The sequence below is a fragment of the Antedon mediterranea genome, chromosome 8, assembly GCF_964355755.1.
Source record: "Antedon mediterranea chromosome 8, ecAntMedi1.1, whole genome shotgun sequence".
Classification (NCBI taxonomy): Eukaryota; Metazoa; Echinodermata; class Crinoidea; order Comatulida; family Antedonidae; genus Antedon; species Antedon mediterranea.
The window spans coordinates 12,527,930-12,551,860 of NC_092677.1; the positions used below are offsets into that span (position 1 = coordinate 12,527,930).

The 23,931-nt window shown below is 34.4% G+C and overlaps 1 protein-coding gene across 4 annotated transcripts in view; it reads right to left on the reverse strand.

Moving 5' to 3' along the window:
* Positions 1-1,552: 1,552 nt before the first annotated feature.
* Positions 1,553-23,931, reverse strand: part of LOC140056794 (zinc finger homeobox protein 3-like) — an 84,222-nt gene continuing 61,843 nt past the window's right edge. For all 4 annotated transcript variants that reach the window (XM_072102278.1, XM_072102279.1, XM_072102280.1 and 1 more), the window contains 2 exons: positions 22,510-22,561; positions 1,553-12,972 (listed from right to left, as the gene is read on the reverse strand). In XM_072102278.1, coding sequence (XP_071958379.1) covers positions 3,814-12,936 — 9,123 coding nt within the window. In that variant the 5' untranslated portion in view covers positions 12,937-12,972; positions 22,510-22,561 and the 3' untranslated portion in view covers positions 1,553-3,813. The remainder of the gene's footprint in view (positions 12,973-22,509; positions 22,562-23,931) is intronic.

Here is a 23,931-nt window from a genome sequence, read left to right on the forward strand (position 1 = left end):
AATATGATAGATAAAGACAGGGAGTAAGGATTGATTGATGTGTGTTATGGCAGTTTATTCTTAAAATCTGATATTATTGACGAAGGAAAGACGAAAAAAACATCACAATTACGCATTCTTTAGGATTACATATGGCAGACATTTTCTTGTAAATGGAATATCTCCATAACAATTATCGCTTGATATATTTCTTCCTTTTAATAACTCAATATCATAAAACCATCTTGAGTTGGCATTTTTCATCAAGATCAGTGTGGAAAATCTAAAATGGTGGTAGTGAACTTATCAAAAGCCTTGTCTACACTATCAAACTTTATGTGACAAAAATGTCCATTTATATATACAGTAGTCATATCACTACCATATTTTGGCAAATCACTAGTTTGATAGTGTAGACAGAGCTTTAGAAATCTACCAAACAGGTACTCTCTGTAAGTACAAGTCCATCTGCTTGCATTTCTGTAAATTCGTTATCACCTTTTCTTATCTTATTCCATCAATTACTTGGCATGCACTAGATTCAGTCCTGTCTATCCTCCTCAGATGTTATATTACTGTTTCTTGGTATAATCTTTTTCCTTTTGCATTCCACCTTTTCTTCTATGGAGTAAGAGCGGAAGGAAACTATGTACTGATAATATAATAAAAAGTAGGTAATTTCGGTTTTTATTACTACATGACAATTGGAGAATGTGAGTTTGGTTACTGAAGGTCAACATGGTTTAACAGAAACTTTATTGCAGTTATTTTATCTTAATTGCCGATTTCCACCAAGTAAGTAATACATTAACTGAGTAGTGAAAATATTTTGCACTAAATGTGTAATTATCTATTAATATACCAAGACAAATTATGTTTCAATGCCTTCATTAGTTCTTCATTAGTAAGAATAATAGCTGTCTAATGATAGGAACCAGGACAGCGATTGCACCCTTTATTAATGCTTTCAATTCAATGGCTAATAACAATAATGTTTCCGACTACAAATTAGGGATTGATTGATAATGATCTTTATCTGGAATTTAACTATTCATAACTTGCATTTATTTTGATTATATATGGGGTAATAATGGCTTATTGAGGACCTTTAAGGGGAGTGATATCTGATGATAGTGATGGTGGTGGTGGTATAACCATCTAACCTACTAAAATGGACAATTCTAAAAAATGTGAATGCCCAAGACGTTTTTAATTTGCATACAGTAATGTAATGGAGTAATATCCGATGGGCTCGTGATGTAGTGTGTTGGACGTTGGATTACTGATCATGATCGTGGTTCAAATCAAACTCCCGCTGTATTGCTTGTATCCTTTAGGCAAGACACTTTGCTTCTCTGCACCCAGGTGTATAAAATGGGTACCGGTTAGATCAAGACACAACTTTGCACTGATTACTAGCTGCATTATAATGGGAGTGTTTCCATTCGTGTTTGATACAAAATGACCGGGGTAGTAATGTGCAGCGCATTGAGAGCTTTTAACTATAACAATATTATCTACAGTATATTATTCTTCTAAATACACCAAAAAAAAAAAACAACAGACGAAAAAGTAGTTTCTTGTCATTGAATGTATGACATTTTAATAACATGACCATTTTATATAACGGAATCTGGCATGTCTACAGCTACGTAAGTTTAAACAAGGGCTGTATCGCAACAACGCTACACGCATTACGTCTACAAAGAGACGAACCAAATCAACACAAAAACACACATACAAACATGACATTTAAATCAAATAAGTAAGAATGCACCCGATTCTATAGCGCCCTCACAAGCACTCGTGTAAAATTCGTACACTGATTTGGTCAGAAGGTAGGAACTATTACGTTATGTATAAAACTGAATATATAAGAATTATTTCAAAATAACAACTGAAAAAATAATGATTTATAAAATGAATGTCTGCATACAAATGTCTAATAGGAAAAAAAAATTGTTAGGATATCATCATTTACAAGATTAACCGTAAATGTAGTAACATGTTAATATACAAGGGATCAGGATTACGGATATCAACAAAAGGTTTACCAATTTTATATTGGTAAAGAACCCGTTCTGGGTATATTACAAACAGTTATGTAATGATACTGTAATGGAACTTAGCATAGTATATACACCATTCATTTTAAAAATCTACCTATTATCATATAGTATTAATCACACAGTAATTATTATTATTTTTTTTAACCCAAAATAGGATCAGGCTTTTTTCTTTGTATATATAAAAAAAGTAAAGTATCATTTTCGCTATAGTTTGCAACAGTATAAGGGATAAAACGCTACCATTTGTTTTGCTTTCAGCAGAAATCATTACATACATACACAACCATCTTTTTTTTCTATCACTAAATTTTTGTATAATAATCCCCTAAGCAAATAAAACATTTCACATACAAAATAATATGCAGCACAAAGCTAAAAATGATACAGTGAATTACATAAGCTAAAACATATCATAAAATGGTCGCAGCATTAATATATTATGATTCCATTTTCGCATTTGACCAATCACAGACTAGTACTTATTATTGGTCATGAATATGTATTATATCTAAAACAGATTGACCAATCGTGACCTTTCGTATGGTCATTTGAATATTCAAGGTAGCATTGGAGCATAACATGCAAAGTACTAAGTTTTTTAAAATACACAGCTGGGTAAAAATAACAAAAATTAATATTCTTAATAATAATTGATTATATATAATGATTTACACAAGGAATTGTACCTTAATTCTAGGAAAATAAATGTTCCTATCATATCAAACAGCAATAAAAAAAGTTAAAGCAATAAATCTATAAAATTTTGACTACACTTTAATACAAAATAAAAATTTTATAGATCAGTAATATATAGAATCTATGTCACTATGAAACATAAAGATATAAAAAAAAAATATGTAAGTCAATTAAAAGCGTATTTAAGTTGCATGCATAAAAAAATATTACATTTCAGCCTAACATGGGAGTGTACAATGTTTAAATAAAGAAGACAAACATAATACATATACCCTCTTAAGGTCTTGGAATAGAGAATATATAGTTTATAAAAAATAGTTGCATCACATACAACTACAACGTGCCAAGATTAAAATTTTAATTCCACCTTTACATCATTGTAAATAATAATTCTTAGTCGCATACATTGAAATTGATTTGTGACTAAAAACTCGCAAATAAATCGTATAAAACCATGATCAACGTGTCACAGGATTCGTATTTCAATTAAATTGGTTTCGCATTGAAATTGACTAATCAACGGAAAATTTAAAACCTTAATTCTCTGCGATTTATATTAAAATATAGTCATGCTAATATCAGTAATATAATGTCTTAATTTACTTAAATCTAAGAAACTCATTTGCATTCATGTATAACAGAACCTTTTTTCTGACGCCGCAATATATAATAAGCTCATAATATAAAGACTATGTTTCATCAAAATTGGTTGATATTTTCAATATTGTATAATAAAAGATTTTATTTCTAGCTAGTAAGACTACTTGGTTAGGAGCACCTATTGATAAAACCCTTTGATAAAATATAATATAATTAGATTGAATTATTAAAAACTCATTATTCAAGATTTCTATCCGGTGTGTGTAATAATTACATTATCTCAATTCCTTATATAGAATAGATAGTTTGCATATGCTAATAAAAGTCAACAAAAACATACACATGACATTTGACCTTCCGCCTCCAATTGCAATTAGTCCCATAATCTATCTTCAAAATTGTTAATTATTTGTATCCATGAAAAGTATGTTTGCCAAACAGGTTGATCATCAATTTTGGTCATTATATTTTATTCACTTTTCACTTTCACTGTTGTTGCAATCTTGGTCTTCACATAATGTTCAACATGTTTTTTATGTACACTACTTTCCAAATGTTTCAACGCGTCATCTTCAGTGATGAGTGCTTCCCTGGGACATGCCTGACACAGAAACCTATTGGACGGCAGTTTCTCAACGGTCTGTTCAACATTCACCACTTGCCCCATGTAACATGCTGTAACTTGGTGTGATGTAACTGAATCCCTATCAGTGAACACTCGCTCACATTTCTTGCAGAGGTATCGGTTGGTAGAAGATTTTGGTCGTAGAATCAATCCTTCTTTATCTTTTGAAAATTTCTCAGATTTTGTTGATGGCAAAGTTGCAGATGATGTAGATGCAGATGATGATGGTTTAGAAGCAGTTTTTTCTGGTTTTGGAGAGGATGACTGACCGCCCTGAGCTGCAGCCAGGCCTCCATATGACTGAAGAAGTTGCGGTGGGATTGCTCCTTGCATTGTTGATGGGTCGTACGGATAGAATGCCTCATTGCCACCCATGGCATACATGGCTGGGTACATGAACGGCATTTGTGCATAGTATGGTGCAAATGATCCATAGAGGTACTGTACAAGAGCTGCATCATTTCTAGCAACTGCCATGTTCATCTGAGCTGCAACAGCAGCTGCTTCACCAGCAGTGGAAGGTTTTGGGCTTCGGCTTTCATCTTTCTCGTCTGCTCCACTCTCTTTCTTAATCTTACTGACTGCTTCATTCTGTGCAGCGAGCAGCATTTGTTGTTGTATTTGAGGCGACATCATCTGAGCAGACATCGCTTGTTGCATTGCTTGCATTTGTGCCGCTGCCATTGGTGACATCATGCTTTGATGCATTAATGCAGCTTGGTGGTTTGCCAACATACTTTGCGATGCATGATCAGTTAGTGAACCTTCTCCAGCGTATGCTTCCGTTTCTGGTGCCTCCTTGCTAATTTTTCTGCGAATGTTACGAATGTGTAACTCAGTAAATATGTGATCTCTGACAGACACATTCAATGAGTATTTTACATTACATAATTTACAACTTCCTTCATTTTCTCCAGAGCCCATTAAACCAATTTGTTTGGTGAAATTAGTTTTTATCTTTTTCTCTTTCGCCCTGGCATTTTGGAACCAGACCTGAACAACACGCTTTGGTAAACCAATCTCGCGTCCCAACAATTCACATTCATGCATGGTAGGTGTTCGGTAGTCACCATAGCAGTATTTTAAAACCTTTAACTGGGAAGGACTTATCTGTGTTCGGTAACGCTTAGAAAAATCTTTTGATTTCTGACTGTCAGTTTCATCAGCAAAACTAATGGAATCCTCACTTCTTTCAACAGATCCAGCCTCTGAAGGGGTTGTTTCAATAATCTCATCTCCGAGCATGCTTCCACCAGGTGACATGAGATCTGAATCCTTAGTGGCAACTGTAGCCAAATCATCATCATCCATTGTATATTCTATGTCTTCATCTCCTTCAAAGGAACCATTAGTTTTCAGAACTAAACCTTCGTACTTGCTACTGAGAGAAACTGATTCACCTTTGTCTTTGATATCATATTTGCTGCCATCATCAGATACATCATCATACCGACTTGTAGATTTGTGCATGGACAAATTCATGGCCTGTTCACCATCGTTCATACCACTAGGGCTAATTTGAGATGGTGACTGTGCCAATATACTGTCAATGGCACCTGGTGTTAGCTGTTGGTCACTGTGGTGTATCTTAATATGGCCTTCAAGAGCACTTTTTAATTTAAACAGTGCCTTGCAGAATGGACACCTCCTGTGAATGTTGTTTGGTGCACTCATACGAAATTGTCCTTTGCGTTCTCTAGCTCTTGTGTTCTGGAACCAAACCTGAACAACTCTCTTCTTCAATCCAACTTCTTTTGATATCATATCTAGCATACGTCTTGTTGGGTTACTATCCTCTTGAAATTTGGAGTACAAAATATCAAGCTGGGCAGCAGAGATTGTTGTCCTAAGGCGCTTGTCTCGTGGTTGATCTGCAGAGCTACTGTTCAACTCAGTTGATGGTTCAGATGATGTAGAACCTGAAGCTTCATCACTGGCTTCAGAGTGTTTTCGTTTAGAAGGGGATTTTGCAGCCAGCTCTTTTCCAGTGACGTAGTTGAAGTATTGCTCAGGTGTCATACCTTGCTCATAGGGCATGTACATCATGTTGTAAGGCAATTGTGATTGCATGTATCCACCAAATAAATTCATACCCATCATATGGACCTGTTGATGTTCTTGCCATTGTTCAAAGTGTGGGAATACCATGCTGCATTTTTCACACTGGTAGTGAACTACTGGACCTGATGAGGAACTTCTGCTGCTCTTATCTTCTGTTTTTATACCATCTCTTGCATCTCTACTGCTGTCTCTTGCATCTCGACTACCATCCCTTGCATCTAGACTACTATCTCTTGTATCCCGACTACTGTCCCTTCCATCCCGGCTACCATCCCTTGCATCCCTACTACTATCTCTCGTATCTCGATTACATTCTTTTGCATCCCGGCTACTGTCTCTAGGTTCCCTGCCTTCTCTGCTCTCTCTTAACTCAGAATTAAGTTTTGGCAGTTTCTCTTTAGGTGTTAGTATATCTGAGGCAACACTGGATGATGAAGCATGTCTCTTATTTGAAGTTTTATGAGTAGAGAGATCCTGACCAGAAGGACTATTCTCTGAAGCTGACTCCATACCACTGTCTTCCTTAAAGCACTGGGATTTTTGATGACGAATCAGTTCATAGAATCTCTGGAATACCAAGAAGCATTTATTACATTGGTAATTTAAGCCAGGAGTTCTCTTGTATCTCACTCCATCTCCATCCCCTTCACCTTCTGGTGCTGGCTGATTCTCAAACACCTTTCTAGCCTTTTGTCTCGCATTTTGAAACCAGACAACGATTACTCTTGGACTGAGATTCAGCATTCTTGACAAGTGTTCCAAATCATCATCCTTAGGATAGGCATTTGATTCAAAGAAATCTTGCAAGATTTTAACTTGATAATCAGTGAATCTCGTACGACCTGCTCTTCTAGAACCAGAACTGGCACTTGGGCTTTGAGGTGTAGATGTAGAAGCTGCACATGGTGAAGTAAGAGGTGATGTAAAGGTTGGTGATGTGAGTATAGGTGACATTAACGTTGGAGAGGTAGCTGGGCTCATACTTTCTGAGGTAGTTGAATGAATAGTTGACCTTGATGATGGAGTATGAGGTGGTGGAGCAAATGACATTGATTCTGAAGTTGGCCTTTTCATTGATATTGGCATATAAGATGACGAGGGTAACAAATTCAACTCTGTTGTTAGTGCTAACGGTTTCATTTCTTGCTTCAGTATCGGAGATTCAGGTGGATCTAGTAGAGAGGTGGTTGGTGGGTTGTTGAAATTATATGGAGAATCTTTATTACGTTGCCTCTCTTTGAAAAGTGTATTTCGGAACCAATGTTTGATTACTTTATGAGGGAGGCATGATTTTTGTGACATCTCCTGAATCTGGTCTTCACTTGGGGAGTTGTTAATGTCAAAGTAAGCACGCAATATTTTGAGTTGGTCATCGCTGATGCGTGTACGAGCTCTCTTAGGAGATTTCTGCATGTAGTTTGGATCAAGGTACTGTAAGGGTTGCATATGAGGCATGGATGGTACAGGGTAAACAGCCTGTACACCAGGAAGCATGGCTTGCATTGGAGGTACCATGCCAAAAGGGAATGAATTAGCCATAAACATTTGTTGTGATGCCAATGCTTGGGCTGAGAGTGCCTGGGCAGTCATTTGAGCTTGTAGATGCTGTGACTGTTCCTGTTGGGATTGTGAAGCTTGCTTTTGTAAGGCCTGGTCTTTTAAATTCAGCTGCTGGGGAGTAATTCCCGGTAATGGTTGACCAGTGCCATTTGGTTTATCTGTGTCCTTTTCTATTTTCACTGTTATCTGTTCTGCTTTTGGTTTGGACTCATTTTCAGCTGCAAGTGCCAAAGCATACTCTTCTTGTCTGTAGTCATTTGAATACATCTCCACGTCATCACTAGGTAATAGACTTTTATGTACTTCTTCTACATGGGCTTTGTATACCCATATGCTAGAGAATTCTTTCTTGCAATCTAGACAAGAAAATTTATCTTTCTCAGCAATGCTTGATGGTAGGCCCTGTGCACATTCATTAAATTGTTGAACCAAGTCATATCCATAACCTTCAAGTAGTCGTCTCTGAATGGCTGAACGCCTACGACGAAGCATCAATGTTGGATCCATCATTTTCTGGCTGAGTTGAGAAGGAGATAATGGTTCTGGTTCCTCTTCTTCCTCAGCAGTTGCATAACAACTTGTTTCTTGATGTTTCTGCAAAGCCTCTTGACTGACAAATACTGACGTGCATTTGTCACAGCCATACAGATTCTGCTGTGGCAAGAGAGGATTATGAAGCATCATAGCAGCTGCCATGTTGGCCATTGCCTGAGCTTGTGCATCTGCAAAATGTGCCATGCTGGCACCTCTGAGGTCATCCTTCGTTGATTGATGATGAAGTTGGTGCAGTGTATGTTGCATATCTTGATGATACATGAGATCTGCCTTTTCTTCAGCCTCTCTAACTTTTTCTTGTTCAGCCTCAAGTCTTTTTTGCATCTTTTCCATTGCCTTCTCTGCATTTGATTGTTGATTTGGAGGTTTTGATTGAAGTTCCAAGTTTTGAGCCTGAATAGTTTGTTCATTGTTATTAATTGATGCTCGGTTTTCAGCCTTTGTCGTGTTTCTTTTATGAAGAACTGATCGCATATGGATATCCAATGTTGTGGATTGACTGTAAGCAACTTTGCAAACTTCACATTTGTATGGCTTGTCTTGTTGTAGTTCTGGCATTTGTTCCATGTCTACTACATCAGTGCACAATGTCTTGTTTAATTTGTGTAAATGGGAAACTGAATTCAAATGAACCAGCAAAATGCTCTTTTGAGTGAACGATTCCCTACACACATCACACTTGAATGGACGATTTGGATTATTGAATTTATCAACAACAGGCAGTGTGTAAGGAATTCTATCACCTCTTCTATGAAGCAACGTTTTGTTGTGAGAAGACAATTCACTCTGCAATCTGAAGCCATAGTGACACCGATGACATTTGAACTTTTTGACAGGGTCAGTATAACTTTCATCAGTTGGTTTTTCAGCTGCTTCATTCCAACTTGCAAAAATACTGTCAATAGAAGAAGAACCTTCCATCTTGGGGCTTTCCGGAGCATTTTCGTCTACCTCAGGTTCTGGTGCTTCTTCCAATGAGTTAGAAAATTTCTCAGTGTCAGATATAGCATTGACAAACTTAAGAAGATCTCCTTTGCTTAGTTCAAGATGGTCGTTCTCCAGATGTCTACGAAGAGCACCAAGAGTGTGAAAGTTCTGTTGACAGATGCTGCAGATAGTTGCTTCTTTGAGCAAATGCTGTTGAGCATGAAGTTCTAACCTCTCCTCTGTTGGAAATGACTGGTTACATTGACTGCAGTAGAATTTATAATTTTGCTGCAGTTGGTGTTTCTTTGCATGAATCTCTTTAAAGTGCATTTGTAGAACAGATGCAGACTTGAAATACTGATTACATCCTTTCTTCCAACAAAGAAAGCCAGGGCCTCCAGGAGTTTCTTGCTCAGTCAATGGACACGTATCATTTTGATGATCATAAAGAAGATCAATATTAGCAAATTTAAGGTGGCATTTTTGACATCTGTAGGTATCACCTGAATCCTCATAACATGGAGAATCTCTAGAATTTGATGGTGGTCTTTCTATAGATTCAGTGGCTGCCGTTTCAGGTAAAGTTTGTGGTTGAGATACAGGTGTTGCTGAACCACTTTGTGAGCCAAAGTCAAGAGCAGAAATCAGTCTCTGAATACATTCTCGTGATACACTGTGAGACTCCATTAGATGGACCTCCAGATTTATCTTGTTAGTACAGATTTCTTGACACAGAGAACATCGTAATAGTGCAGGTGGTTTGATGCTGTGTTGTGATAAAACATGTGCAGTAATACGTTGTTGATCGGTGCTGCTATATTTGCAGTACCTACAATTATAGATCTGGTTATTATTTGAATTTTGGTCTTCTAGTTCAGCCAACTGACTTGTAGTCTGACTTTCGTCTGCAGAATCTTTTGCATCTATTCCTGTTGGAGAAGGTTTATCTTTCTTTGAAAGATCTAATGCTCCTTCAGCAGAAGATGGTGATGGAGGTGCAATTGCTGGTGACGGACTGTCATCATCCTGTTCCTTTCTAAGATGCTGCAAGGACTGAACATGCTGCATAAGATTCATTTTTCCCTTTGTAGAATAATTACAAAGAGTGCAATGAAATCTTTTGGAAACTGAATTTACTGTGATATTCATTTGTTGAAGTCTTCGGAACAACTTCATATTTGATTCATGCCGGTAGTTACCCGGTTGGGAATGTGCACTAAGTTTCTCCACACTGTATGTATAGAAGTCGCAGGCATTACAGCGTACTTGGGTGGGATTTCCAACATTCAGATACTTCAGCCGCCATTCATTTTGTTTTCCACCTTCTCTAATGTGGTTAAAAAGTTGTAGTTTTTGCATATGCTTGTCAGTCTTGGTATGTAACTGGAAATTTGCTTTAAGATGAGTGCTATAATTGCATAGAATGCACTGCTGGAGATCACCACCAATGACAAGACGCCAAAGATCTTCACAAGGTTGGTTACGATCTCGCTGTAAATGTACCTGTAGCTCTTTTAGATCGTCTGTGCCAAATTTGTTACAGACAGAGCAATGATACTTGTTGAGAGGCTGGTTCTTTGATGGATCATCATCCTCAGCTGGTGACTCATCCATAAACTCCTCTTGTTGTGGTTGTTGTTGCGGTGGCATCATCTGCATTCCATTTACTAATGCAGCATATGCGGCAGGATCATATGCTGCAGAAGCATATTGAGCCATCAAGTTCTGCATATCAACTGCTGTACCATCAGGTGAGATCATTGGCATCAACTGTTGTGTCATATACGCAGCATATACCGACTCTTCTGATTGGAATGGTCCAAATTTTGTCATCTCTCTTTGCATCTGAGAAACATTCTGTTGAATGGCTAGCATATTATGCATATGCTTCTCACTCGTCATATGAATTCGTAAATTCCTGGCAACATTTGTTTCATAATCACAAACATCACAGCGCCATGTTTGCTTCGGTTTTGGTTTGGCCCCTCCTGGTACATCAATATTGGTCTGGAGGTATAAGTGATCACCACCATTTTGTAGTTCTTTAAGATTATTCAGATGCTTATCAGATTGATTATGAATACTCAAATTTCCTTTTGTAGTTGTTGAGTAGTTGCAAATGTCACATCGGTATGGCTTGTAGCCACAAGTGTATGTCTCACCCCTGGAGAGGCGAGGATGTGACTGATTGGTCTCGCAGTAAACACATTTGGTCTCAGATTCTGGGTGTTTTTCCTTCATGTGTGCTTCTAATGTTTGTTGATATTTATAATGCCAATTGCATTTCGGACATTTCAATGTTTTACATGAATTCCTTGAATGCATCATGGTCATATGACCTCCAAGCGAACGTGAAGACCCTAGTACCATGTCACATTTCGGGCACTCAACGCTACTACTCATTTGGTGTTCTCCCTCTGATGTGCACAGATGACCATCCGAATCTGGGTTAGAAGTGACAGACATGGGACTCTCGGTGAATACAAAATTGCTGGTTCCTTCACAACTATCTGGTCTATTGTCTTTTGGGGTTGATTCTCGTCGAGTAAGAGCACCATCTTTAGTTTCATCGCTTGCACCGTCTGCAGAATTTATATCATTAGCATTGCTTGTAGGTACCTTGAAATCACACACTTTTTCACTTTCTTGTTCTGCCTTTAAGGCACACTGTTCTGCACGAGTCCTATCTGAGGAGTTACCCTTAGATGAGGCACATTTTATTTCAGATTCAGTAGAATTACAGACAGGTGTATTAGAATCAGCACCTGGTGAGGCATCATTGTCCTCATAGTGTTCATCACTAATGTTCTCAGTACTGTTTCTATCATTCTCTTCCTGACGATCATTACATGGTTTGATGACCTTTGACATGTTTGATGTTGTTGGGTAATCATAATTCATTGTTTGAATCGGGAAAAGTGATGGAAAGAAGTTACTTTCAGAATGTGGCTTGGAGCTATTTATCCATGGTGCTGGGTTTTCGGTGGACTTTAGTTCTAGGAATGATAGAAGTGCGGATTTATCCTTTCCGTGGCCTTGTATAATGGCTGACTGGCTTTTTCGTGACATTACTTTACGCTCTAGCTCATTCAGTTCCAGTATATGTTCGCTTGTAGCGTGCATAAGGAATGATTTGGAATTGCCAAACGAGAGTTTACATAAAAAGCACATTAAAATCGGTTTTCCGTGTCCTTCCAATGTTTCATCTTGGTGGTTTAAATCGCAATTGTCTTTTTTACTGTCACCATTTTCCGAACAGTTTTGTCGCATGTCATAAACTCGAAAACTGTGAACAACTGGATTGGAGTACTGCTTTGTCAAATCAGCCTCAAACTGCGCAAATCTTTTTGCCGTCATATACGCAGGTATATGTAATGCATTGACAATCTGAGGACTAGAGGTATGGTTTGCATTTTTACCGTCAGACTCATTGTCCAGAAAATTGTCATTATCAAGCAACTCAGAATTATCAATGAGAAATGCAGAGCCATCAGGTCGGTAAACAATTTCACCTTCAAAATTTTCAATATCGCTAACATCGCTTCCATCCCAACTAACAATCTCATCAGGTTGAGACTGGACTCCGTAATCATTGCAAGGAGTCTCGCAATCGACGTCCTGCTCAGACAATTCTTCCATTTTGATAACATTGGCAGCAATTTTAGTACTGGAATTTTCCTTCCTGGCTTTCAGAATGGCTCCATTTTGAAGTGGATTCTGCGACAGTCCAAATGCTGTGTGATTAAGCTGTTTGTCTTTCAAGTCATTGTGCTTTGTAAGTCCACCATTGGGTAAAGGTTGGTAAGAAGTGGCAATGGCTGCTAGTGTATTCGTCTCGGACATCATTCTGTCTACTTGTACCATCCACTGACATTGCTACTATTCGTAAAATTTCTTTATCTGTAAGATATAAATAAAAATATATTAAGTACAGTAAAGATATATTACAATTTATCGTAGACACAAAATACCAGCATAGTCAATAGGGAATCCAGTCAATACTATATAAGATTCCAAAATGTTTATGCACTGTATATCATTTTTATCTATTACCTACAATCACAGGTCTATTGCAATGTGTCTATATGCACTATTACAGGATTTCTAGGTGTTACTGTATAAATGTGTTGGCAAAGATAAAGCAAAAACAAAGATTTTAAGACAGGCAAACAGCTGAAGAGTGTCCATCCCGAACCAGGACAGGATGTAAGCAAATGCTGATTACAAGGCCTAGCTTTTTTAGACTCGATACATTTTGACCAATGCCTGTGGGGGAAACACTCGCAGTTGGCTAATCATTAAGTGTAATTAATGATACAGTTGTTGTCACATGTAAAAACGACGAGTTGTCTGTCATCTCTGATTATCGCAAACAAAAATCTGACAGTAAGACAACATTCACATTCACAAGTTCATGTCTTGATCAGTAAAAACAGACATAACAAGCATGACTGTTAAATTGCAATTAAAATCAATAAAAGCAAAATATGCTTTGAGTTTTTGTTTCAACAAAAAGATAATTTTCTATAGATGCTATAGATCTATTTTTTTTAACGAGGGCCAAATATTGATAAAAATTAAAAAGTAAAATGGCATAATTATCATTAATTGTTTGTGTATTTTGTGTTATGGTTAATGAGAAACATGGTTTTTATAATAGCTGGCCTTTTATTATTCTTCTATCAACACAGAAAGGAACAAAACATATAAAAAAAAAGATGTTATATAAATATAATAATATAAAGTAATCGTACTTCTTGAAAAATGAACATTGAATGAGCAGCAATGTGGGACCAAAAAGTGCAATAAAATAATTTGTTAAATTAATGAAAGAATTCTTTACAATTGTTTTTATAGTAGTGATTTATAAAACAAACATTGTTCTTCTACCAACAAATCAATTGTATGTACCTAGAATCAAACAATTTCTATATATTTTTTGTTTGAAATTACAAATTTCATTTTAAATAAAATACATGTAGATGTAGAGGTATAGTAAATATGTTCCAAATTTACTAATAGCTTTCTTGATGGCCAAAAGCACTAAACATATATTAGCAATGCAAACTTAAGATGAGAAATATTCAATTCTCTTTAAACAGCAGCTATTTTTAAGTGTATCTGTTAATTAGGATCATTATTTCAATATAACAGAACATTAAAAGCCTGGCCTAGCATTTTCTTCAAATATGCTTCTAATAGTGGCCGTGTAAATTTCCATGATTGAAGTTGTTCTAAATAAGAATCAAACCATGATACAATAATTAACACAACAATATATTCTTTTATCAACCCAAGGTAAAATTACCGAAAATGCTGTGGGTATCAGTGACTGGATCTCAATGGAGATACAAATAAAATAAGCACTGAAAAATGACAATACTGTGGGTATCAGTGACTGGATCTCAATGGAGATACAAATAAAATAAGCACTGAAAAATGACAATACTGTGGGTATCAGTGACTGGATCTCAATGAAGATAGAAATAAAATAAGCAAAAAGCTAAATGAAATTAAAGGTTAAAGCAAAGTAATTCTAAGCTTTCAGAAAACACTATTCAGGGCTGTTCTTTGTAGTTTAAATTTAAATTGTAGTAATACACAGTAATAAAGCCATGTACTTCAGAAACTAGTAATGTCTAAGGTTTTAAGTACAAACTTCCGACTAAGAAATCATCCATTGTTTTGCAAAATAAAACAACAGAAACTGGTTTGCATTTTGTACAGCTTGACATACTGTACAAGCTTGATGTACCCAATTCCTAATTAGTAGAATAACACAACAAATAGTATAACATAGATCTCAATTTATGTCTGTAACCATATAAGGACATCATGAATGTTTTTTTTACTAATTAGCAACAAACAAAGATTAATCTAAACCTTCTACACATAATTAAATTCAATTCAGCCTTTTGTCTACTACTATTTACTGGCATACCAGCTACTTACTTACAGAAGTTCATACAACTTTTTATATAACTACATTACATTAATATAGCATTGTTTTGACATAGACAAAGGGAATCTTTAAAACATATGGTTTAATATAGTACAAATATATATTTAAACTTTGAGAGGGCAACCAATCTGACTATGCTGTCATTTTAAAAGATAATCATACAGTTTAAATTTATGTGAAAATATATTTTCTAGTCAGTAGGATTGGTCTCACTTCATTCATTTTAAGATATTTTATATCAAATTAATTCTAAAACAATCAAAATATTAATAGAAATGCATGTAAACATTTGTTGAATTTTTATACTTACATTCTATAATCAATTTATGATACAATACACTCTTTTGAATGATAATTAGGTTTCATAGATCATCATAAATATAATGTGAATGTGTAGGTAGTCCTCTGTACAATAAACCTAGTACATTTATAATTCACAACTTTCAACCCCATTTATACCAAGATACATAATTCTATGTATACTATTCAAAATCCAAAGAAAATGCCTACAAATATTTTTAAAATATCAGAACACCACATCTTATCTTTGAATGCTGCCAACCACAAATGTTAATATCCTACCGGTTAATGAAAAGATTACAATCAAATTTATCTCCATCTGACCCTTCCGGAATATAATCAAAATAGGCGAGCAGAATATGATGCAGTATCCATGGTAACAAATAACCGCTAGTTGACCTGACAATAAATGGGAAGACGCCAGGTATCCAAACACCTTCCTAGCTGTCCAAAGAACGAATGAAGAAATTGAGTAACATCATTAGACAATCTTCCATATTACAAACGCTGATTAGAGGCCACAGATTGGTTGTCTTAAACATTTATAAGGATCCCTTAATTGATTCGCAAGGTCTATTCAACGAGAGTGAATCGTCATACGCCACATCTATTGTGTGAAGTCTAACAATTACGGGCAGTACCTTCCATCGTGCCTCACTATCTGTATTATAATGAAGAGCATGAAACAAAAGGCAGACGAGTGTACGCAGGCTGCCGTGCATAAGACCATACAGTCAAGGGGTAAGAAAGGCTACATCGCAGAACAATAGAACCCATCTGTCCTTTGAATTTCACTTTAATAATAAGCCTTTGACTAATACAGTCTGGAAATCTGTATTTTGTATAGATGGTAGTTTGTAGTAGTGCAGGTAAATACTCCTTTAAGTTACCTCCTTAGGAAGATATTACTTTTAGAGATTACCTCGACATACATCCAATATGAGCTAATATTATTATCAATGTGTTAAGGTCTTCATTTGCATTTTAATGGCCGAGTACTTCCTTCAAATTGCTTACGTTCACTAGACCATTCGTGTAATTAAGGTGTTATGCTAATCGCTAATGAGTAAATGCGTCTTAAAACTGTATGCAAGCAAATGTGTGAAAGCAATTCCATATAAGGACATTAAGTAGGCAATTAACAAGGCAACACATTATGTACGTTCCTACTTCGCGAAAAAGTTTACCATTTCATTTGGCAAAATTGAATCTTTGCCAAAAGATAAGATAAGATGTTTTTAATCGTATTTCCAAGGCCATTGCAGTAGTTTTAATCCCGTTTTGTGAACTGCAATAATCACTAGGTTAGGCCGAGTTTGACAAGGGAATCATCATGATTATCAGCAGTAGAAACAGCATCAAACATCTATAAGGTCAAGGTAATATAGATACCTAGTCTGGGCTTAATAAAGAATCATAAGAATTAGTTCTACAACAGTTAATACAAGCAGTTTCGCCCACGGATTATATTACCTCATTATATGATTATCATTTCTTTGTTTTATGATATGCATGTAATGACAAAAATATTTTCTACATTTAAAAAAAGTATATTTGATATATACTAGTATATTTGATATACTGGTATATTTAAAACATCAAAACAATTAAATATTTTTTTGTAAACAGAAAGAAAAAGCACAGATGAGCAGCTACAATTCAGTGTATAATTATAATTGTTTCATATATTATAAATTGTTTTATTCATCAAATACTTGTTGAATTATTATATAATAGTATATTCCTATTGGTTAGAAACATTGATAGTTATTGCAACCATGGAGGTATTTTTATACCTCCATGTTGCAACTTAGTAAATTTAAATATTAATATAATATAATATAAACTGTATTATAACACATAACTTGATGAATAATAATCTTTGTTGGAAAATGACACCTTTATATCGGTAGTCCACTCAGCATTTTATTAATTTATTATATAATGGTCAAGACATTTCTAAAAACATCAAGAACCTTATTAAAGTATATTCCATTCTACTAGTGTAATTTTAGCGATAGGTATTGCACAGACAATAATTAATGATCAACCATTATCATCATTAGATTGAAGGTAATTTAATTAACATCTAAAATATTCATCAATTGTAATCATCCTGGGCTGTTAATTAAATTCCCTGTTGGGTCAATAGCAGACATAAATGACAACAACACTGACCAGTCCGAACCAATTAAATAAGACCTTGATACAGTTAGTTTAGTGACCAATAGATTATTTTGTCAATAAACTGACCACTTCTGTGTTCTGAAACATCATTGGCCAATGGTGTAATTGTGACTGGCCAAGCATGACCTGGGTAAAAATAGAGATTCTGTGTTTATTTAGGTTCTATTGGTCAATGTGTAATTGGAATTGTTCAAGCATGACCTGATAACCCAAAATAGAGATTCAGTGTTGTTCTGGATTCTATTGGTCAACAGTTAATTGGGACTGGTCAAGCATGACCTAGATCAGATAAAGATTTTATCTAATAAAGTGATTGTTTGGATTCAATATGATTGATTGATATATATTTAATTGACAGAAGCTTGAGAACGATATCAACTAAGATAGGTGCTTATCAATTTCATACTGATTTAGTAAACAAAATAATGGGCTTTTAAAAATGACTGTTAATCCTAATGCTACCTTATTTTACCTCATTGCTCTCTTTTTTGTTATAAATATTAGCTATAGACCCTCAGGGTCAGGGCCTATCTCAGCATTTAAACCTTTACTTCCTATGTACGTCAGACACCATTAAGGTGTTCACACTTGTACAAAGCTAGCAGCTTGACCTAAAAAGCCCTCTTAGGCTAGCAACTTGGCCAGTGACTTGCCTGCAGCTGTCCTAGGATATGCAGCACCCTGGTCAGGGAATGCAGGCTGCCCGCAGAGATGTTAACCGTTCACCCGACATTGATACAAGCCTAGAGGAAATGGAGAATAGTTTCACAGCATCGCACGTACCATCCATGGAGCGACGATTCAGTTGCTCTTCTGAAATGCCAGTATGTTTAAGCACCTGGTTTGTTACGGTACAAATTTAGCGCACAACACGATATTATCTCAAACCAAGCGTGCCAACACGTCATACTGCCCCCAGTGTTGGGCATTAAGTAAATACGGCCATTAATATATACTTCTTGGAGTTTGTCATTATCTATACCTTTATCTGGTCATACAACTGACAATTCTATCACAATAGGGGCCTATTATAACCCACAGATGAAGTGCAATGAAGATTGTCACATAGTAAAGCTGTATGTACAAAAATAGCCTTCTAAATATAACACTACAAGCTTTGGCTTTGACTCAAAGTGGCTGCATTTGGAAAACCCATTCACAGAAAACAGATGCATTGACTGGCTATATTATTGGTATATTTCATATATAATTTAAACAAAAATTTAGTTTCATCTCTTTTGAGCATTTAAATAATTATGGTTAAACAACCATTATTTAATCATTACAATACGATTGTAAAAAAAAAATTTGAAAAGTGTGAGTGAAGATATTTAACATGTTAATTTGGCCAAATTGGACACTATTATGTTTTTCCAAAGCATTTTGATAATCATTCCGATTTTTTCGTCATGTTGAAAAAATTTCACTTGCTTCCTGATATTAAATACAAATTTCAAATATCATCAAACATTAATTTAAACAATACCGTGTAACAAAAGATTATATTACTGTACTACAAAATATTTCTAATTATTTCAGTACCCGTTGGTTTAATAACCATACAATTTTATACATAAATTAAATTAATTATGAAGCATTTTGAACCCAGGCAGATTACAAAAGAATAGTCTTGTAACAATATTTGCATAAATTAAATCCAGATCAATACAATAATGTAAATATGGAATAATAATTAGACAGGAAGCTTTATATGAATTTGTCAACATTACTACTGAAGTTACTGCAGTAATGTAAAACAAACCAATGGGAATATTTTATAATCTAAATTTCAAAATGCTATTAACCATCAGTCAGTCTGTCCATCAGTCTGTCTGTCCATCCATCAATCAATCCGTTAATAAACCCATCAATCAAAAGTCCATTATCGTTATCAATTTGGATCACAAAATTTGGAAAAGACAGAACTATTAAAGCAATTTAGAGGCGTACCCAGAATTTGAAAGGATAAAGTGCTTACTAATAATACCACACTTACAATGATTGGTGTATTTAAAGTACAGATGATTTTCTGTAAAAATTTCTGAAGCAATATGATTTGAGCGTAATTTAAATTTTAACTGCTGCTGTAAAACTAAATATAAAATTTTGGGTCGACAGTCAAAATACAGTGGGTGATCTACACATATAGAATAACATTTATTTTAAATAATTCAATATTAAATTAAGCACGCCATAAATTAAAACATGTTTTTGCTAACTGCACAAACTAAGTATGATTCCATTTTGTTTGATTGCTAGTAGACCATAAACAATGTGTTTCTTTTAGGCCAGGACGTTATCAGTAAGCTATGAGGTACGTTGTCGAAACTATGAATGGTCTAATTTTAAGCACAGCCATGGATAAAGCTTCAATAGAGGAAGTGAATAATTTGTCAATATGCTTGCTTAGAAAACCTGATTTGCTTTATCTTCAATCTTATGCTTAACAAGGTTCCATCAACACAAGTGACAAGTAATCGGTCATGTGCCTGCCGACACAAATCACAGGTTCTAGTCTCTATTTTATCTGGTGGATAAGCGGGTTTCCAGTCAAAGCACCTGGCCTCATAATCCAAGGATCAGAAGTTCTAGTCCGATGACACATTATTTTATAATATGGTGGTTTTAATAAAAAAAATGAATCCCTAGCGAGTAAAAATATCACGCTGTCTGGCGTGTGCACTTGAACTTATTCGGTCGCTGTTCAACAAGGTGTATAAATGGGTACCATCAAATACTGCAAGTAATGCAATATCAAAACTGCTATTTAATTTTAATGTATTATTTATTTATACTGGGTAACCCTCTTCAGTCAAAGACTGGTCTCACAGAGGCCCCAGTTATGATCAGTAACTGTGGGTGACAGTGGCTGTGTGTGGACTAGTACTCGAAAGAGGTTCTTTAAAGTGCACATGAGCTAGATGTATGTGTACACTGGACCAACTGTTTATAGTCCTTTTCTGATTAGATTCGAAATAAAATACTTTTAATGTTGTTTAGTCCTGCAGATGGACAAATGCGAACATTTAAAATTCAGGTTTAAAACAGGGTCATATTCAAAGAAAAAACTTGTAGGCCACGATTACTTCACAGTGAAGATATACATGGGCTTAGTGGCTATAACAGGGTGGGCCTATAATAGGATGATCTTATTGCTATAGTAGTTATGACATTTACAAAGTTTGTTTTTCGTCATTTGATATCGGAAGTGATTTTATGTTGTTTATTAATTTTAACAGTTTTTACTGCTTTAAGACAAAAAGTAACTCCCCGATGAGTGGAAGTGGTTTTGTTTACACCTAATGACTAACCAATTCTAGGGAGAGACAAATATTATATCAAGTAAACAAAAACCTTTTCTTTCTCATTGGCCAAATCAAAGAGAAAAAAAAGATTTAGACAATAAAAATAATATACCATACTTATTATTATATCTGCATATTAATAATAACAAAGATAAATTAAAGTAACAAGATAGATAACATAAGCAACTAGGCAATTAATTAGTTAATTAATTAAAAGTAGTCAACATTAAATTAAATCAATCTTTTTAATTAACGCTAAAGTTGCCAATGATTTTGAATGATACTTGATTACAACAATATACAACTGGTGTTGCAGTAAATATTTACATAATCTAAAATGGTCATTTGTAAGGAATTAAATCAATTGGTCACATATTGATAAAACATGTTAATTAAAGTTGTTAACATATGCTGACTAGCTTCAGTGACCATTAATAAATTTGTTGAAATCGGTGCAACTTAGACTCAAATGAGAAATAAAGATATTAAACATATGCCGGTCATTGTAAATATGTATCTATTAACATTAATGAGGATGTAAAAATAAAATTGAAAATTATCAAATTAATCAAAAGCTAAATCTCTGTACTGTATCTATAAATTATCCAGTATCATGGCAAATTACAGTGTAATATATTGATTGTTGAATAAGATATAAATAATCAAATAAAATGGTTGTTGATAGATGGGACATATGTTAACTATAGACCTGACAACATAATCATAAATATATATTACTATCATGACAAATTAATGAAACAATAGATAAAGATGGACACAAAATGGTTGTTGAAAGATGGACACAAAATGGTGGAGTACATTTAAATGTCTGTCTTCACCATCGGTGGTCTAGGCTTCTGCATGAAAGGTGATTGAATTGATTAAGAACTGAGGGATCTCAACAAAAGGAGGGACACAAGCCAGGAAGGAAGCATGATCAATAGAGAGTCTACATCGTCTTGGGACATCCACGTTAAAATTATACAAGCGAGCCTACCAAATCTAAACCACTCAAGGTCTCGTACAACCAGGTCGAGGTGCATTAATCAATACGCGACGCATGTGACTCAACAAGTACGAGTTTAACACTATGTACAATAAAAAAACACTAACCAAATGAGTCGCATATTTTTTCATCATCATTAAACACTCTCGGATTATCAGCAGTCAATATCTAAAGATATTTAGTGAAGTACTTTTTAATCACCTTTTGGTGATTAATGCTTCGTTTTTCCCAAACACATTCTTTTAACGACTTTTAACCTATAAGGATGAATCTAAGGCCGATCAATTGGAACTAAAGATAATACAAAACAAAGTCTTTCACAAAAAGTCATTCAATTTACCATATATTTTATTACCTAAAACATACCATAAACCTAGTTAAAATTCTTCAATAAAACATGTACTTGTTATTTTAAAAAAAAAGCTTTGAATAATATGTATGTTTAAATAAACTTAAACTCAAAATTTTAGTTTTAGGAATTTAGCCCACCTAAAATTACTCATGATGATTTGAAAATGTTTACAGACCATGAGAATTGAACCCAGAATCTGTAACCTAGGAAAACTGCAAGTCTACAGCACCAAGCATTTGTTTCTAATTTTAATACATAACCATGTATTTTGAGAGATAAATGTTAAAATTGATTAATAAAGGACCTCTAAGTAAAATCAACATACCTTTCCATTGTTTGATCAAATCCCACTGTTATATCCAGTTTTTGTAAAGAATCTGCAAAACATAATGATAATGCAAAAGTTGAATAAAGAGAATCCACCAACATACACCTACACTCCACAAAGACAAAAACAACTATAACAAAATATCACCTGAAAGGTATCAAGATTTATGAATAATGATAACATTAAAAAAATCCAAATCTTTGTAAGGAAATACAGCATGTTCCCATAAACATCCCGCGGGGATATCAGACCAACGACGTTCTCACATGACAAACATGTACCCTCTGATTCACTGGATTAAAGTAAATTTACATATATTAGCATAATTAGCGATCCCTGGAAGATCTTAGGGTTTGGGTTTGACAACTTACTGTGAAAATCTAGCTCCCTTAACAGTTAACTTAATGACTAATACGAATAATAGAAAACTAAAACTTTCTGTTTCGTGGGACACCATTTGTGTATAATCAACAACACTTACAAAAAAAATTATGAAATTTAGAAACAGCTGCAAATAAAAGCTACAAACAAATATTTTATTTCAAAAAATAGCAACAATACATAAATACATGATTATTAATTATTAGCAACACAAACATTTTCCAAAAAATTTGTATAATTAATCCAATTCGAGTCTTGGTCAGGATAACTTATATTTAAATACTTTTTATTAGGTGCTTTAGAATTTCTCTCTTTTCATTATAATTTATCGAAATAAAACGTCTGCGACACGCAAGTTATTTGTCGTAATTATAATTTTATTCATTTTTCTTTTGGTAATGGAGATCATTGTTTGTGCTAATATTTTACTTTGTCTTTTAAATAGAATAATGCATTTATTACAACAAAGCAAGACTGGCATAAGAAAGTCTAAAATAATACCGCTAATTGAACTAACATAGAATATACAATTTCCGATGGAAAGATCGATATGTCATGTTTCTTTGACATTCATCATAAACAATAAAATTAGAAAAACGAAAGAAAGCTACTAAAATCAATTTTACATAATTCATAATAATAATAATAATTCTTTTTGAAATTAAAGTTTTGAATAACTGTTGTATTGTAATTATATGTTAATTAACAGACTTAATTCATTGTTAATAAAAGTAACTATATTTGCATTTTATTTCACAATTTTCAATCAATAATTTATTATGTATACAAGACCTATTTAGGTAAAAAACGTTTGAAAATGAATAATACAATTTGCATATTTTACCATTTTTTATTTATATAACAAAACCTTGTGTAAAAGGGGAAACATCAAACCTATAATTTTGTTAGGCCGTTTTTTCTCTTACTTTTGAAGGTCTACTTTTTTTAAATAAAATAATAACTTAGTTGTGACTTATTCTATTCTCTTATTTTCATATATCAAACTGTTTTGCCAAATTTATTATTTTTATTATACAA